General features: G+C 49.0%; 2 protein-coding genes across 2 annotated transcripts in view; both read left to right on the top strand.

Moving 5' to 3' along the window:
* LOC148662378 (uncharacterized) overlaps positions 1-19277 on the top strand; it is a 150736-nt gene that overhangs the window by 52547 nt on the left and 78912 nt on the right. The gene's annotated exons all lie outside the window — the stretch shown is intronic.
* LOC148662380 (uncharacterized) overlaps positions 1-19277 on the top strand; it is a 56314-nt gene that overhangs the window by 17210 nt on the left and 19827 nt on the right. Inside the window, exons 6-9 of the mRNA XM_088632847.1 lie at positions 4987-5521; positions 8791-9510; positions 11304-12038; positions 12487-12570. Coding sequence (XP_088488973.1) covers positions 4987-5521; positions 8791-9510; positions 11304-12038; positions 12487-12570 — 2074 coding nt within the window. The remainder of the gene's footprint in view (positions 1-4986; positions 5522-8790; positions 9511-11303; positions 12039-12486; positions 12571-19277) is intronic.

Here is a 19277-nt window from a genome sequence, read left to right on the forward strand (position 1 = left end):
AAAATTTGGATGACTCAAAACTTCCTTCATCTTAACTGTGACAAGACTGAAGTCATGCTTATTGGTACCCCCCATCAACTTCGTAAAGCCAGTCCTGTAACCCTGTCTGTAGATGGCTCTGTACTTGAGCTCCAATCAAAATTGAAAAACCTTGGGGTTATATTCGATTCTGGCTTAACATTCGACCCACATGTACAGCATACTGTCAAAACATCTTTTTTTCACCTTAGAAATATCGCAAGACTACGCCCTATGCTATCATTAACTGTGGCTGAAAAGCTGATCAACATATTTGTATTCTCTCGAATTGACTACTGCAATGCTCTGCTCCCTGGGGTATCTAAATCTACTCTGAACAAGCTGCAGTATGTCCAAAATTCAGCAGCCAGAATCCTGACCAGATCTAGTGCAAGTGTTCACATTACTCCTATCCTGGAGTCCTTGCACTGGCTTCCGGTCAAATTCCGCGTAGACTTTAAAATCCTCATGCTCACCTACAAGGCTTTACATGGCTTGGCACCTCAATACCTGTCTGAACTTTTATCGCCCTACTCCCCACCTCGCAACCTCCGCTCTTCAAATTCTGCCCTCCTTACTGTCCCCCAAGCCCGTCTACATTGTATGGGCGACAGGGCCTTCTCCTGCTATGCCCCCAAGCTCTGGAACTCCTTGCCCAAGGATATTAGAGAGTCACCTTCTCTAAACTCCTTCAAATCCAGACTCAAAACCCTCCTTTTCAGAAAAGCCTTTACTTAACTGCTTCCATTCTTCACCCCTCTGCTCTTCTTAATACCATCTTCCACGGTCTCCTCTATTGTTATTGTTGTATTGTTGTAATTATAATTGTGTCCTGTCTTGTGAAATTTTCTTATTTATTGTTGTAGTCTTCTTATTTATTGTTATTGTCATCCTGTAAAGCGCTTTGAGAAGCCACCTTTAAAGGCGCTATATAAAATAAAGTTTATTATTATTATTATTATTATTATTTACCTGGGTACACTGGGGTAACTTACCTGGGTATACTGGGTGAAAGATGAGATTTCTTGCTGAACACTGGAAAGGCTGTTGTATTTCCTGGAAAGTGTTTTCAACTTCCTGCTCTCTGCCTGAGACAAGTCACACACACACACACACACACACACACACACACACACACACACACACACACCCTGCCAACAACAGGGTTTTACACTATGGGCTCTGACAGGTTTCTGTCCCATACCAACAGATCAGACTTCGAGCCCTGTTTCTCTTTGAGGTGTTGTTGCTGCATTAGTGTGCTGTGGGCCTGTTACCTCTCTGCCTCACTGGTCCTTCCTCTAGAACCTCAGTCTCGGTATTGGGTTGTGGGGTTTTGGATGTGCCTGAAAACAACAGCTGAGCCGAGAGATAGAAGACAGGAAGAAATATCTGAGTGATGTGGTGACACTGTGTCAGGAGTATGAGGAGAAACTGCAGGAGGAGTCTGGAAAGTCACTGCTTGCACTTAAAGACCTGGGAGAAATTTAAAGAATGGATAAAAAGTAGATAATGTGGTGAACATAATTGTGATCAATGTGACCTGAATTTGAAAGTCAATACAATTCTTTGCAATTGAGTTCAAAGGATTCTAAGAAAATCAGACCGGGCTTTGAAACGTTTCATTAATTGTTTAGAACAACAGTGCAGATCTACTGCAGTGAACCATAAAGTTATCCACTCTGAAACGATGAACACATGAAGCGTTTCTTGACATTTGTAAACATTAAAGAAAGAGATCAACAAAACCAGAAAGAAAATCCAGTGTACAAATATATTTGTAACGTCTTCCATGAAGTACTGAGAGGAGAAACGGAGCTGGTCCTCTTGATATTGTCACAACTGAGGGGTTCGGAAACTGGTGAAAATCAGGAACCGACCGAGCGGTTAAGTCAATAAGTCAAACAACTATTCATAACCCCCGACTGGAAGTGATTTCTCTACAATCAGACACAACTCTTCACTCTTCACTGGGGTTCGGTGTGGGTCAGCAGAGTCCTGGCTTCACGCGTGTGGAGAGGATACAGGATACAGACGTGACAGCAGCCTCTGATCAGGTCAAAGGTCACGGGTTTCATACAGCAGGCTTGTGGTAGCAGAGCTCGTTCTGAATGTCCATATTAGGAGCTGTTCTTCTCTACAGATACTTCCTTGTACCTGACCACTTGATTTCTCAGAAATGAAAATTCACCTTTAGTTTGGTGAACAGGAAGTCTACAAACAGAAAGTATGAAATGTGTCTCGACTTTCTGCGGTTATATCGTTAGCATCAGAAGGTCAGATAAACTGCTTGCAATGTATTCTCTCATACTGTTGCTGAGTAAGAAGTCATGTCTTGTGACTTCTGTACATAAAAAAGTCAATGCCAAAATTCATCCTTATTACATTGACAAGAGACAAACTAGACTGCACACAAGAAAAGATACCACACACAAGTTACTCTGTGTACAGTGTTGACAAACAAGGCGTTTCAGGGGCCTAACGTTCTGGTCACCCAGAAACCCCCAGACTTCTTCTAAGTTTGAAACTGTTCAATAGTGCCTGCAGAGGCCAGAGAAGAGATGAGCTGCCTTCTGATAAATGTGATACACCCTGCAGTCAGATCTCTCTCTCTGCACCCGGATGGCACAAAATCAACAGGAGCCGATCTCCTGTCTCCTGATTCTGAAACTGCACCCCAAGCAGGAAAGACGTCTCTGTAGTCGAGGTCTGTTTGACCCAGGATACCCGAGGTCCCCAGACACACAGAACAGCCAGCTCAGATACTGGCTTCAGTCAGGGGTGGGCTGGATGATCAGGAAACAGGGGCTCCTGCTTCAGGTCCCCACTCCTCTCTCCTCTCTGTTCTCCTCCTCCTCTCCTCCTCCTTGTTCTCTTCTTGTGATCTTATATGGTGTGTTTGTGTACTGTTCACTGACACTCATGAACCCACAGCTTACCTGGGTATACTGGGGAACTCACCTGGGTATACTGGTTAACTCACCTGGGTATACTGGGTAACTCACCTGGGTATACTGTGGTAACTTACCTGGGTATACTGAGTATACTGGGTAACTTACCTGGGTATCCTGGGTAACTCACCTGTGTATACTGGGTATACTGGGTAACTTACTGTACCTGCGTATACTGGGTAACTTACCTGGGTATATTCCCAATAGTCAGAGTTAGACTACAGAGACTCAGTTCCCTCAGCCTGTCAGTGCGGGACACTCCCTTCAGACTGAAGAGACTCAGTTCCCTCAGCCTGTCAGTGTGGGACACTCCCTTCAGACTGAAGAGACTCAGTTCCCCCAGCCTGTCAGTGTGGGACTCTCCCTTCAGACTGAAGAGACTGAGTTCCCCCAGCCTGTCAGTGTGGGACACTCCATTCAGACTGAAGAGACTCAGTTCCCTCAGCCTGTCAGTGTGGGACACTCCCTCCAGACTGAAGAGACTCAGTTCCCCCAGCCTGTCAGTGTGGGACACTCCCTTCAGACTAAATAGACTCAGTTCTTATCTGGTTCCTCTTCTCTGGACTGATTTCAGAGCAGTGATGTTTATTCTATAACACAGTAACCAAAACTAATCACAATATTCGAAATGAGGCCTTACTATTGTGTTATATCCCAACGTAAGATCCTACTATCCCAACATCCCACTGTATCCTAACATTTTGCTTGTATTATTCCCCATGGTGTCTACAACATGTATAATCCATGAACATCTCTTGCAGGAGCAGATTTTTCAAGCTGGACCCACTGAAGACAGCCTCTCAGCGCAGCTCCTGCCTGACAACATGTGATGTCAGAGCGATGGTGGTGTGTGATTGGTGGAGATGGGGGAGGGGGACTGGGTCAGAGTTCACAGCTGCTCCTTCTCTTTCACTTTCACTGGTGTCACTGGTCCTGTCAGACTGCGTCTGCACCTGAAGGTGCTGACAGATACTGTACACTATTAACCCAGACCGACAAATCCATTTTCTTATGGAACTGCAGAGATGTTTATTTAAATTAATATCTCCGGAGTTCATCAAGTGCACTGTACTGTACTCTCTCACATCAGCAGCACTGATGTTTAATGATTTATAAAAATGTTTTGGTAACTTCTTTCATTGTGCTGTAGCTTCTGTCTATCAAGGCCACCTGGATTATCCACTATCTCAGTCTAAGATCTCTTACGAAACCTGTCCATTTAGTCCAAGAAGGCCAGCGCTGAGCACACGCCTGTGACTGGTTTGGCAGTATAACGACCTGGACTGGTGGCCACTGCTCCATCTTGTCCATCTGCTGGACAACCCTGTTCCAGGAACTGCCTTTCCTCTTTCCATGAGTGAGAACGTCAGGCGAGATTTGAATTTTCCTTCTTATCAGTGTGCCTCAAGTGTGATCTTTATTACAGTGGTTAAGGGTTGTAGAAATCACTCAACGATCAGGTTCTTGAGCAGAGCAGGAAAGCAGATCTTTATTGTATGCAAACAGGAGCACAGTACAGAATACGGTTCTGAATGGAGCTCAGACTCAATACAGTAGTGTTTCCCTTTTTCTACAGTGAGAGTCACACTAATTAAGTCACTAGAGAAAGCCAGCAAACCATTTATTTGGGATTTACAATGATGCAAAGAGTATTACTAAACCATAAAACCAATAGAAAATAGGACAGGAAGGACAGTTTAAACTTATTGATAATTTTAAAATCATGAAAGTAGAATTGGCCTGATTAAACATTTGCTGTAGGTGCTCTCAAATCGTTACTCTTGAACTATTAATGTTTTTTTCTGAACAGATCTTTAAACTTCTCCCAGCTAATTTTCAGGGCTTCGGTGAAGCTGAAGTAGTACTGTGCATTTTCAGCCTCCTCCCTGATCTTCTTCAGCTCTTCCTGCTGTTTCTTCCAGAGCTCCTCTGTTCTCTCCTGGTGGATTCTCTCCAGCTCAGCCCTCATGGCCTCCTGCTTCATGCTCATCAGCTCCAGCTTCTGCTGTGTCTCCAGGATCTGCAGCTCTTGCCTGTGTTCCAGGCTGAGTTTCTTCTTCAGCTCCTCCTCCTTCTCCTGGATCTTCCTCTCAGCCTCCTCGAACATTTCCTGGGTGTAGTAGCCGCCCCCGTTGGTCGCCACCATGCGGTCGATCATGGTCAGCAGCTCCCTCACCTGGGTGCGATTCTCCATGTCTTTGTTGTTGAAGACGTGGTACCTGCTGCCACACTTCCGGATCACCTCCTGGAGGTCTGGATGGGAATCCTTCACATAGTTGTCAATGGTGTTATCTTCCAGATCGTCCCCCCTGGTGAAGAGGACGATGGTGTAATAATTGGCCCTTTCTCCAAAGAGCTCCTGCAGGGCCTCCACAGCGTTCTTCTCCTCCTCGGTGAAGCGGCCCACCTGGATGACCAGCAGGAAGGCGTGGGGTCCCGGGCAGGAGACCTGGACACACCTCACAATTTCAGGAATTATATCTTCATCGGGGTCGTCAGTGTTAAAGATGCCTGGAGTGTCGATCACAGCGACACGTCTCCCGTCGATCTCTGTGGACCGTTTCTCACAGAGCTTTGTCACTGAGATTTGATGCTGAGGGCAGATTGAAACTCCTTCCTGCCCAGAATGGTGTTTCCTGTGGAACTCTTCCCCACTCCTGGTTTCCCAATGAGGACGATCCGCCTCTCCTGCAGCTGGTCTGAAAAGGAAAGAATTGCTTTTGAAATGGCACTCCTGAGTCAATTTCAGGTTTTCTACAGGAAGTAGAGAATCACTGGCATAAATCAGATGGAGCTACGTTCCCTTTCAGACTCTAGAGGACGTCAACAGCATTAGGGAATGTGTGGCACAGGAGGAGGCAGGAATAGGACCAGGCATAGACTGAGAAGATCACTCAGTTACAGGTTCGCTTTTGAGAAGTGTAAAAGAATTGTCTGATTTCCTGAAATAGCAATTGTCCTGACCTCTTTATTGGTGTTAAGTTATGATGAATTCTAGCATTGGTCCAAAAGAAAGGGAAAATAAAGTTTATATTTGGATTGATTAGATTAGACAGGATTGATTGATTAGATTAGACATTTATTCCTATAACATGTATTTATCATCTGTGGTTCTATGGTTCATTTTGCACACCCTGTAAAGATAAACAGGACAGATGACCAATGTGGACAAATGAATCCTTTGTTCAGACAATCTGGTCATCAAAAATAGAACAAGTAGTGCCAATATCTCACCGTTCTTTTGTTTGCTGTTTAATAGGTATTTTGTACACAAGTACGAGGCCAATTAATGATTAATGTTAAAGAATTAAAATCCTTCTTCTCCAAGCCAGCAGGCTCTACAGCCGACTACGGAGTCTTAAGGATCTGTAATCAAACTAACTGCGATCAAAAAGCCACTCACCTGCCTGAGGAGCTACTCCTGCGCGGATGACAGATCTTTTATGAGGCGCTTCTGGGTGTGTCTTCCTGATGATCCGCCCACAGCTGCAGAGAGCTCTTTAAGTCTGCTAGCAGGAGCACTTTGCTTCTTACTGCTGCTGCCAGAGAGAGTCGAAGAGCCTCCTGCCTCAACCTCAACCTCAACCTCACAGGAACGCACCATGGCTCCCGGTGAGTCTAACACGGAGAGAGATGACACACAGCGCATAGATGCACACTGACAGATACTGTTTCAGAGCAGAGTGGTTTTTTAGACGATTATACCTCTTCTCAAAATGACAAATGTTTCATATCGTTGATGTTATTATACTCAGCAATCTGCCACACCTACCCATTAATAATCTGATTTGTCTCTTTGCTTTTCTGCTCTCAGAGAAAGACAGCAAGCATGTCTGTTAGAATAAGGGGGTGTGTGGTCATGCCATAGGCTTGGTCCATTGAACCAACATGAACAGAGATAAGAGATGAAACGTTCTGACGTAGAAGCAGCAGGGTGAGGCAAGAATTGCAGCCACAGTGCGACAGTTCGGAATCCATGTTAATGAAACACGCTGTAACAGTGTGGGACGTCTGGCTGCCTTTTCACCGGCGGGGGATCGATACCTCCGGTCGAGGCACAGAGCCGGTGCATAGTCACCCCGAGTTGCGTTTCTTCAGCCCGGAAGAAACAATAAATGGCGAGAGTACAGGGGAGTGTAGAGATTTCTCTAGAGTAGGAAAAGGCTTCTGCACCCTTTCAGCTGGTACCCTGGCTCTGAGACGAACCCAAGGTGTTTGTGTTCCAATGTAATACAGGGCTTCTCACGATGAATTAGCTAGCGAGGGACAGTTAGAGGGCCCCCTAGTGGTGCGCAGGGGAATCCCTTCCCACTGCCACAATGGAGAATTAGCGATAAGTCTGTGAAGCTGATCTGTGATAACGACTTGAGACAGCAGTGCAATCAGTGATATTCCTGAATTAATTACTAATTACTCCACTCGCGAGCATGCTAACACACATACCTGTTCAGTTTTGCAAAGGGGTAAAGTTGCAATCCTTCTCCACACAGAGAACAAATACGGACTGAGATGAATCCACAGGGTGTTATTGGACACTGCACTTCCAGACAGCTACACACTTCCCGAAATAAGGTGTCCTTGGCCACAATCTGGGGACAAATACAGCTCTTGACCTTCCCCTGTATGTAAGAGACTAATAGACACTCTGTATTCGCAATTTGTAAAAAGACATCATTTTTATGTTCTGAATTTGGTCTACAAAAATGTACAATGCCAATATTCTGAATGTGTTACGATGATACAGTCTGTTCACTCTTTCTTCTCATAACTGGATCAGTCAGTGGGACATCTGGAGGTGCTGTTGGGCAGGAGAAGCACCGTAAATTAGCTCAGCAGGTCTGAGCTGCGCAGAGCTCTAGGGATCTGTATGTGGGAGAGGGACGGACTCGCAGGCTTCCTTAACACACTTCTGCTCTCTGATCCACCAGTCCATTCACCCATTTCTCCCAGTTCAGGGTCACAGGGCAGCTGGAACCTATCCCAGCAAGCAATGGACACAAGACGGGGTTCATCCTGGACAGGACACCAGTCCATCACAGGTCAGACACACACACACACTCACACACCCTGGACAGGACATCAGTCCATCACAGGACACACACACACCCTGGACAGGACAGCAGTCCATCACAGGACACACACACACACACACACACACACACACACACACACACACACACACCCTGGATGGGACACCAGTCCATCACGGGACACACACACACACTGACCCAAACACACACTCACTAAAACCGGGCCAGATCTCCCAGAAGGCCTTTAACCCGCAAGCATGTCTGTGGACTGTGGGAGGAAACCCTCACAAACACGGGGAGAACATGCAGACTCCTCACAGACAGCACCCCAGGAATTGAACCCAGGGCCCCAGTGCTGCCAGGCAGCAGTGCTGACTACTGACTCCCTAACCCTAACCCTAGGGTCACTTGTCTTTTCAATGCCTCTCGGTTTGTAAGACTGGAGGTAGTGTGACTTCCTGAAATGATTTGGATTATAGACATTTGGACTAGTGCAGTATTTTCTGAGAGAAACACGTCTCTTTAGGAAACAGGAAGGTAATGTTGAGTGTTATAGGGAATGGGGATACTTGTTTTGAACTGCAATACGTGTTATGAGCACTAGATGGCACAACAGGACAGGTAGAGAAGACTCAGATGAAAAATGCATGAGCCAGCGTGTCTCTGGAGAGGTGCAGGTGTGACTGTAAGATTCGTCACTGCTGGAGTTGTCTCTTCCATTGGAAGTCCTTGCCTGTACCTTCCTGTGGAAGTCCTGCAGCACAGTGAACTGTCATGTCCTTGTCCCACAGCAGGTCCAGCCCAGGGGCAAACTGCAGCTCTGACGCTGGTGCTGCTGGGCAGGAGAGGCTCAGGGAAGAGCTCAGCAGGAAACACCATCCTGGGAAGAAAGGAGTTTAAAACCTCCCTCTCCTCCCGGGCTGTGACCACTGAGTGTCAGAGAGCAGAGACGCAGATCCACGGGAGACGAGTGGCTGTGATCGACACTCCAGACTTCTTCGACCAAGCCTGTCCTGACCCCGGGGCTCAGATCCAGCGCTGTCGGGATCTGTCTGCCCCAGGAGCTCACGTCTTCCTCCTGGTGCTCCAGCTGGGCCGATTCTCCCAGGGAGAGAAGAAGATCCTGACACAGATGCAGCAGAAGTTCGGCCCGGGAGTCACACGGCACATCGTGGTCCTGTTCACCCACGGCGACGACCTGGAAGGGGTGACAGAAGAGGAATTCCTGAAGAATTCCCAGAAGGATCTCCGAGAGCTGATCAGGGAGTGTGGGGACAGGTACCAGGTCTTCAACAACAAGACAGCCAGCGCAGGTCACCCACAGGTGCCTCAGCTGCTGCAGAAGATCAACAGGCTGGTGGCGCAGAACGGAGGAGAGTTGTACCCCCTGACAGCCCTGGACAGGGGGGGGAGCGAGACCCAGGCAGAGGGAATGGAGCTGGGAATGACGCAGGAAGACATCAGGAAGCAGGCAGGGGAGCAGCAGAAGACATCAGACTCCAGCTCCGGAGGTAAGTCAGCATGTTTCAGAACGCGTCTTCAACAAGCGCCGCTCTGAGCACACTCAGCTGTTTCTGTCTTGCCTGTAATTCGCCAGTGGCTCTCTGGTCAACTGGTTTTCCCAAGCCACCTGCTCACGGCTCCTAAACATTCAGCGAGACACAGGAGTGTCAGGGAACACGCATCTGGCTCTCCACCCGTCTGCTGCTACACAGCATTGTTTTCACTCCTCCTCTTCCTCTGTCCCAGTGACGGAGAGAAGGATGTCACTGGTGTTCACCGATGTCCAGAAACTGGGTGCATCTGAAATTGCGCACACCACAGCACATTGGCTCAGCAGCTCTGAGCTGCGCAGAGCTCTAGGGATCTGTATGTGGGAGAGGGACAGACTCGCAGGCTTCCTTAACACACTTCTGCTCTCTGATCCACCAGTCCATTCACCCATTTCTCCCAGTTCAGGGTCGCAGGACAGCTGGAACCTATCCCAGCAAGCAATGGACACAAGACGGGGTTCACCCTGGACAGGACAGCAGTCCATCACAGGTCGGACACACACACACTCACACACCCTGGACAGGACATCAGTCCATCACAGGACACACACACACCCTGGACAGGACACCAGTCCATCACAGGTCGGACACACACACACTCACACACCCTGGACAGGACATCAGTCCATCACAGGACACACACACACCCTGGACAGGACAGCAGTCCATCACAGGACACACACACACACACACACACACACACACACACACACACACACACACACACACACACACACACACACACACACACACACACACACACACACACACACACACACACACACACACACACACACACACACACACACACACACACACACACACACACACACACACACACACACACACACACACACACACACACACACACACACACACACACACACACACACACACACACACACACACACACACACACACACACACACACACACACACCCTGGACAGGACACCAGTCCATCACAGGAGACACACACACACTCACACACCCTGGACAGGATACCAGTCCATCACAGGACACACACTCACACACCCTGGACAGGAAACCAGTCCATCAGAGGACACACACACACTCACACACACCCTGGACAGGACACCAGTCCATCACAGGTCAGACACACACTCACACACCCTGGACAGGACACCAGTCCATCACAGGAAACACACACACACTGACCCAAACACACAGTCACTAAAACCGGGCCAGTTCTCCCAGAAGGCCTTTAACCCACAAGCATGTCTGTGGACTGTGGGAGGAAACCTTCACAAACACGAGGAGAACATGCAGACTCCTCACAGACAGCACCCCAGGAATTGAACCCAGGGCCCCAGTGCTGCCAGGCAGCAGTGCTGACTACTGACTCCCTAACCCTAACTCTAGGGTCACTTGTCTTTTCAATGCCTCTCGGTTTGTAAGACTGGAGGTAGTGTGACTTCCTGAAATGATTTGGATTATAGACATTTGGACTAGTGCAGTATTTTCTGAGAGAAACACGTCTCTTTAGGAAACAGGAAGGTAATGTTGAGTGTTACAGGGAACTGCAGTACGTTTTGTGAGCACTAGATGGCACAACAGGACATGTAGAGAAGACTCAGATGAAAAATGCATGAGCCAGCGTGTCTCTGGAGAGGTGCAGGTGTGACTGTAAGATTCGTCACTGCTGGAGTTGTCTCTTCCATTGGAAGTCCTTGCCTGTACCTTCCTGTGGAAGTCCTGCAGCACAGTGAACTGTCATGTCCTTGTCCCACAGCAGGTCCAGCCCAGGGGCAAACTGCAGCTCTGACGCTGGTGCTGCTGGGCAGGAGAGGCTCAGGGAAGAGCTCAGCAGGAAACACCATCCTGGGAAGAAAGGAGTTTAAAACCTCCCTCACCTCCCGGGCTGTGACCACTGAGTGTCAGAGAGCAGAGACGCAGATCCACGGGAGACCAGTGGCTGTGATCGACACTCCAGACTTCGTCGACCAAGCCTGTCCTGACCCCAGGGCTCAGATCCAGCGCTGTCTGGATCTGTCTGCCCCAGGAGCTCACGTCTTCCTCCTGGTGCTCCAGCTGGGCCGATTCTCCCAGGGAGAGAAGAAGATCCTGACACAGATGCAGCAGAAGTTCGGCCCGGGAGTCACACGGCACATCGTGATCCTGTTCACCCACGGCGACGACCTGGAAGGGGTGACAGAAGAGGAATTCCTGAAGAATTCCCAGAAGGACCTCCGAGACCTGATCAGGGAGTGTGGGGACAGGTACCAGGTCTTCAACAACAAGAGAGCCAGCGCAGGTCACCCACAGGTGCCTCTGCTGCTGCAGAAGATCAACAGGCTGGTGGCGCAGAACAGAGGAGAGTTGTACCCCCTGACAGCCCTGGACAGGGGGGGGAGCGAGTCCCAGGCAGAGGGAATGGAGCTGGGAATGACGCAGGAAGACATCAGGAAGCAGGCGGAGGAACTGCAGCGCTGGAACAGGCAGAAGAAATCAAACTCCAGCTCCGGAGGTAAGTCAGCATGTTTCAGAACGCGTCTTCAACAAGCGCCGCTCTGAGCACACTCAGCTGTTTCTGTCTTGCCTGTAATTCGCCAGTGGCTCTCTGGTCAACTGGTTTTCCCAAGCCACCTGCTCACGGCTCCTAAACATTCAGCGAGACACAGGTGTGTCAGGGAACACGCATCTGACTCTCCACCCGTCTGCTGCTACACAGCATTGTTTTCACTCCTCCTCTTCCTCTGTCCCAGTGACGGACAGAAGGATGTCACTGGTGTTCACCGATGTCCATAAACTGGGAACATCTGACATTGCGCACACCACAGCACATTGGCTCAGCAGGTCTGAGCTGCGCAGAGCTCTAGGGATCTGTATGTGGGAGAGGGACAGACTCGCAAGCTTCCTTAACACACTTCTGCTCTCTGATCCACCAGTCCATTCACCCATTTCTCCCAATTCAGGGTCGCAGGGCAGCTGGAACCTATCCCAGCAAGCAATGGACACAAGACGGGGTTCACCCTGGACAGGACACCAGTCCATCACAGGTGAGACACACAATCAGACACCCTGGACAGGACACCAGTCCATCACAGGACACACACACACACTCACACACCCTGGACAGGATACCAGTCCATCACAGGACACACACACACTCACACACCCTGGACAGGAAATCAGTCCATCAGAGGACACACACACACTCACACACACCCTGGACAGGACACCAGTCCATCACAGGTGAGACACACACTCACACACCCTGGACAGGACACCAGTCCATCACAGGTCGGACACACACACACACACACCCTGGACAGGACACCAGTCCATCACAGGTCAGACACACACTCACACACCCTGGACAGGACACCAGTCCATCACAGGTCAGACACACACTCACACACCCTGGACAGGACACCAGTCCATCACAGGTCAGACACACACTCACACACCCTGGACAGGACACCAGTCTATCACAGGACACACACACACACACTGACCCAAACACACAGTCACTAAAACCGGGCCAGTTCTCCCAGAAGGCCTTTAACCCACAAGCATGTCTGTGGACTGTGGGAGGAAACCTTCACAAACACGAGGAGAACATGCAGACTCCACACAGACAGCACCCCAGGAAGTGAACCCAGGGCCCCAGTGCTGCCAGGCAGCAGTGCTGACTACTGACTCCCTAACCCTAACTCTAGGGTCACTTGTCTTTTTAACGCCTCTCGGTTTGTAAGACTGGAGGTAGTGTGACATCCTGAAATGATTTGGATTATAGACATTTGGACTAGTGCAGTATTTTCTGAGAGAAACACGTCTCTTTAGGAAACAGGAAGGTAATGTTGATTGTTACAGGGAACTGCAGTACGTGTTGTGAGCACTAGATGGCACAACAGGACATGTAGAGAAGACTCAGATGAAAAATGCATGAGCCAGCGTGTCTCTGGAGAGGTGCAGGTGTGACTGTAAGATTCGTCACTGCTGGAGTTGTCTCTTCCATTGGAAGTCCTTGCCTGTACCTTCCTGTGGAAGTCCTGCAGCACAGTGAACTGTCATGTCCTTGTCCCACAGCAGGTCCAGCCCAGGGGCAAACTGCAGCTCTGACGCTGGTGCTGCTGGGCAGGAGAGGCTCAGGGAAGAGCTCAGCAGGAAACACCATCCTGGGAAGAAAGGAGTTTAAAACCTCCCTCTCCTCCCGGGCTGTGACCACTGAGTGTCAGAGAGCAGAGACGCAGATCCACGGGAGACGAGTGGCTGTGATCGACACTCCAGACTTCTTCGACCAAGCCTGTCCTGACCCCGGGGCTCAGATCCAGCGCTGTCTGGATCTGTCTGCCCCAGGAGCTCACGTCTTCCTCCTGGTGCTCCAGCTGGGACGATTCTCCCAGAGAGAGAAGAAGATCCTGACACAGATACAGCAGAAGTTCGGCTCAGGATCACTCATCATGGTCCTGTTCACCCATGCAGACAAGCTGAGAAATCAGACCATTCAGCAGTTTCTCCTGAAGACTGACCCTGAACTGAGGGAGCTGGTCAGGCAGTGTGGGGGCAGGTTTCACCTCTTCGACAACACAGTTGAAGGAGATCGCTCTCAGGTGACCAGCCTGCTGGAGGAGATCGACAACATGTTGGCAGTGTATGGAGAAGACCAGTTCTCTCGTGAGATGCTCCTCAGAACCATTAATCAAGTTAAGAAAGAAAAAAAGGACGAAATGGATGGAAAGGACTGTTGTCACACATGCTGTAATATAACGTGTTGTCACGGACGCTGTAATATACTGTAGAAACATACAAGTGCAGCTGTTATACATGATCTAAAGGCCTATAGAGGAACAGTAAATAACTCACCTTTACCACCATGAAGCTGGTAAAAACCAAACCAAAGCAGGTGCAACAGAGACATACAGAACTTTAAGATCATAAAATACAATAATAAAGTCAGTTCTAAATGTAAGGCTGTTTAATAAAAGTACTGAAGGATTTTGTGTGATTTACAGAATTTGAACATTTGAACTTTCTTTTGGTTGCCTAGTTGATTGCTTGTAAATCGAGTGCTATCATTTCAGAAGGTGTAATATTATATCTGATATCAGCTGGATACAGGCCCAGTTCTTATAGTTATCTGACAAACTATCACAGGGAATCATCAACTTTGCATGACTGTAACATAAAGGAATAAAGGTGAAACACTGGTCCCGATGTGTGTGTGTGTGTGTGTGTGTGTGTGTTCTGTGATGGACTGGTGTCCTGTCCAGGGTGTGTGTGTGTCCTGTCCAGGGTGTGTGTGTGTGTGTGTGTCCTGTGATGGACTGGTGTCCTGTCCAGGGTGTGTGTGTGTCCTGTCCAGGGTGTGTGAGTGTGTGTGTGTCCTGTGATGGACTGATGTCCTGTCCAGGGTGTGTGTGTGTGTCCTGTGATGGCCTGGTGTCCTGTCCAGGGTGTGTGAGTGTGTGTGTGTGTCCTGTGATGGGCTGGTGTCCTGTCCAGGGTGTGTGAGTGTGTGTGTCCTGTGATGGACTGGTCTCCTGTCCAGGGTGTGAGTGTGTCCTGTCCAGGGTGTGTGAGTGTGTGAGTGTGTGTGTCCTGTGATGGACTGGTCTCCTGTCCAGGGTGTGTGAGTGTGTGTGTGTCCTGTGATGGACTGGTGTCCTGTCCATCACAGGACACACATGTTACAGTGTGTGTGTGTCCTGTCCAGGGTGTGTGTGTGTGAGTGGGCAGTAACGTAAAGTTTGTCCGATCAAGAAACCCGTCACCCTGATCCAAAGTCAGCAGGCTGTGCAAGACAAAAGACACAGGTAAGGGGTGTGTTTCCAAATTCCTGTTTTTTTAAATTGTTTTTATTTAAACATCAGAAGTACAAAGGAGCCAAAATATTAAAACGGGTACAAAAACAGGCCCTTCGCAGCCAGAGGAATTCACAATTGTGAAAGCTGAAAATTAAACTTTTGACATGTTTCCAGTGTGTCTCTCGCCTTTTGATTCTGTACATTTGGAATAGAATTTAAATAAAAAAGGAATTACAGCTTTAAAGCGATCATAGAGGGAGCAGTCTTAGACCACTTACTTTTTTAGTATTTTTCCAGCAATAATGAACAGGATAGTTATAAAAACAGATCCTTTACCAAATGTCAATTCAGTACCGCCGGGGGTCTCAGGTGGGTTTCCGGTTGTGTGAAGGTGATGTTTTAAGGTTCAGGCGAATGAGTTTCCACACCGTTGAGTGTCGACATGTTCATGAAGTGGCAGAAAAGAAACTGGTCAGACTCTTCTGAACGGGGTGTTGAAACGCTGACGGACGCCTGTGACGATATCTAACCACCTGCGCGTGATGGTGATGGTTATACTGTATGATTTTATCAGACTGTTCATTTCTTCTTCTTAGCGGTTTCCCTACAGTCATTCAAACGCAGAAGCCGCCCCGATAGGGTTTTAGTCAGTCAGTGTCTGTGCTTTTAAAGAGCAGGAGTCAGGACTCTGGACGTCACAGGTTCAAACCCAGGTGCTGTACCCCAGTGTGTGCAGCACAGCTTGGTCTAGTAAAATACCCAGCTGAATTCAGGAGTGCCAGTGCAAGCTGCTTTAGGCTTGACTACATTACTCATACCGCTGGGGAGTGCGCATTCAACACAGAGAAGAGGGAGGGGGGGGTGTCTTTACACAAAGGGTGGTGGGAGTGTGGAACCAGTTGTGGTGCTTTTCTAAACCGCCTGTTCGGAGGCTGTGTTACTTCACAAGGCTTATTCTTATTCAAGAATAAGTCTGATAACACAGATTATTTAAGGCTTATAGGGGTGGGGATGTGGCTCTGTGGCTCAGGACCTGTGCCTGTGGCTGGGAGGTTGCTGGTTCAAATCCCACACCCAGCAGAGGATTCCTACTCCGTTGGGCGCAGTATAAATGTCTGACCCTGCGCTCTGACCCCCAGCTTCTCTCCCTGTCTGTGTGTCTCATGGAGAGCAGGCTGGGGTCTGGGAGAAGACACATTCCTCATGCAAGAGATTGTACAGAGATCTGATCCTATTCTAGTCAAATAGCAGCTGAATCCATGAGCACCAATGCAAGCTGCTTTACACTTTCACAGATCAGTAACGTGCATTCTCACATCAGTACATGAACACTGCACTGAGAGAGAGAGGGGTTCATACAGACACTGACTGGACACTCCAGGACATGAACACTGCACTGAGAGAGAGAGGGGTTCATACAGACACACTGACTGGACACTCCAGTACATGAACACTGCACTGAGAGAGAGAGGGGTTCATACAGACACACTGACTGGACACTCCAGTACATGAACACTGCACTGAGAGAGAGAGAGGGGTTCATACACACACACTGACTGGACACTCCAGTACATGAACACTGACCTGAGAGAGAGAGGGGTTCATACACACACACTGACTGGACACTCCAGTACATGAACACTGCACTGAGAGAGAGAGGGGTTCATACAGACACACTGACTGGACACTCCAGTACATGAACACTGCACTGAGAGAGAGAGGGGTTCATACACACACACTGACTGGACACTCCAGTACATGAACACTGCACTGAGAGAGAGAGGGGTTCATACAGACACACTGACTGGACACTCCAGTACATTAACACTGCACTGAGAGAGAGAGGGGTTCATACACACACACTGACTGGACACTCCAGTACATGAACACTGCACTGAGAGAGAGAGGGGTTCATACACACACACTGACTGGACACTCCAGTACATGAACACTGCACTGAGAGAGAGAGGGGTTCACACAGACACACTGACTGGACACTCCAGTACATGAACACTGCACTGAGAGAGAGAGGGGTTCATACACACACACTGACTGGACACTCCAGTACATGAACACTGCACTGAGAGAGAGAGGGGTTCACACAGACACACTGACTGGACACTCCAGTACATGAACACTGCACTGAGAGAGAGAGGGGTTCATACAGACACACTGACTGGACACTCCAGTACATGAACACTGCACTGAGAGAGAGAGGGGCTCATACAGACACACTGACTGGACACTCCAGTACATGAACACTGCACTGAGAGAGAGAGGGGTTCATACACACACACTGACTGGACACTCCAGTACATGAACACTGCACTGAGAGAGAGAGGGGTTCATACACACACACTGACTGGACACTCCAGTACATGAACACTGCACTGAGAGAGAGAGGGGTTCACACAGACACACTGACTGGACACTCCAGTACATGAACACTGCACTGAGAGAGAGAGGGGTTCATACAGACACACTGACTGGACACTCCAGGACACTGACACTGCACTGAGAGAGAGAGGGGTTCATACAGACACACTGACTGGACACTCCAGTACATGAACACTGCACTGAGAGAGAGAGGGGTTCATACACACACACTGACTGGACACTCCAGTACATGAACACTGCACTGAGAGAGAGAGGGGTTCACACAGACACACTGACTGGACACTCCAGTACATGAACACTGCACCGAGAGAGAGAGGGGTTCATACAGACACCCTGACTGGACACTCCAGTACATGAACACTACACTGAGAGAGAGGGGTTCATACACACACACTGACTGGACACTCCAGTACATGAACACTGCACTGAGAGAGAGAGGGGTTCATACAGACACACTGACTGGACACTCCAGTACATGAACACTGCACTGAGAGAGAGAGGGGTTCATACAGACACACTGACTGGACACTCCAGTACATGAACACTGCACTGAGAGAGAGAGGGGTTCATACACACACACTGACTGGACACTCCAGTACATGAACACTGCACTGAGAGAGAGAGGGGCTCATACAGACACACTGACTGGACACTCCAGTACATGAACACTGCACTGAGAGAGAGAGGGGTTCATACACACACACTGACTGGACACTCCAGTACATGAACACTGCACTGAGAGAGAGAGGGGTTCATACACACACACTGACTGGACACTCCAGTACATGAACACTGCACTGAGAGAGAGAGGGGTTCACACAGACACACTGACTGGACACTCCAGTACATGAACACTGCACTGAGAGAGAGGGGTTCATACAGACACACTGACTGGACACTCCAGGACACTGACACTGCACTGAGAGAGAGAGGGGTTCATACAGACACACTGACTGGACACTCCAGTACATGAACACTGCACTGAGAGAGAGGGGTTCATACACACACACTGACTGGACACTCCAGTACATGAACACTGCACTGAGAGAGAGAGGGGTTCACACAGACACACTGACTGGACACTCCAGTACATGAACACTGCACCGAGAGAGAGAGGGGTTCATACAGACACCCTGACTGGACACTCCAGTACATGAACACTGCACTGAGAGAGAGAGGGGTTCACACAGACACACTGACTGGACACTCCAGTACATGAACACTGCACTGAGAGAGAGAGGGGTTCATACAGACACACTGACTGGACACTCCAGTACATGAACACTGCACTGAGAGAGAGAGGGGTTCATACAGACACACTGACTGGACACTCCAGTACATGAACACTGCACTGAGAGAGAGAGGGGTTCATACAGACACACTGACTGGACACTCCAGTACATGAACACTGCACTGAGAGAGAGAGGGGTTCATACAGACACACTGACTGGACACTCCAGTACATGAACACTGCACTGAGAGAGAGAGGGGTTCATAGAGACACACTGACTGGACACTCCAGGACACTGACACTGCACTGAGAGAGAGAGGGGTTCATA

The sequence above is a fragment of the Lepisosteus platostomus genome, chromosome 5, assembly GCF_059453375.1.
Source record: "Lepisosteus platostomus isolate fLepPlt1 chromosome 5, fLepPlt1.hap1, whole genome shotgun sequence".
Lineage (NCBI taxonomy): Eukaryota > Metazoa > Chordata > Actinopteri > Semionotiformes > Lepisosteidae > Lepisosteus > Lepisosteus platostomus.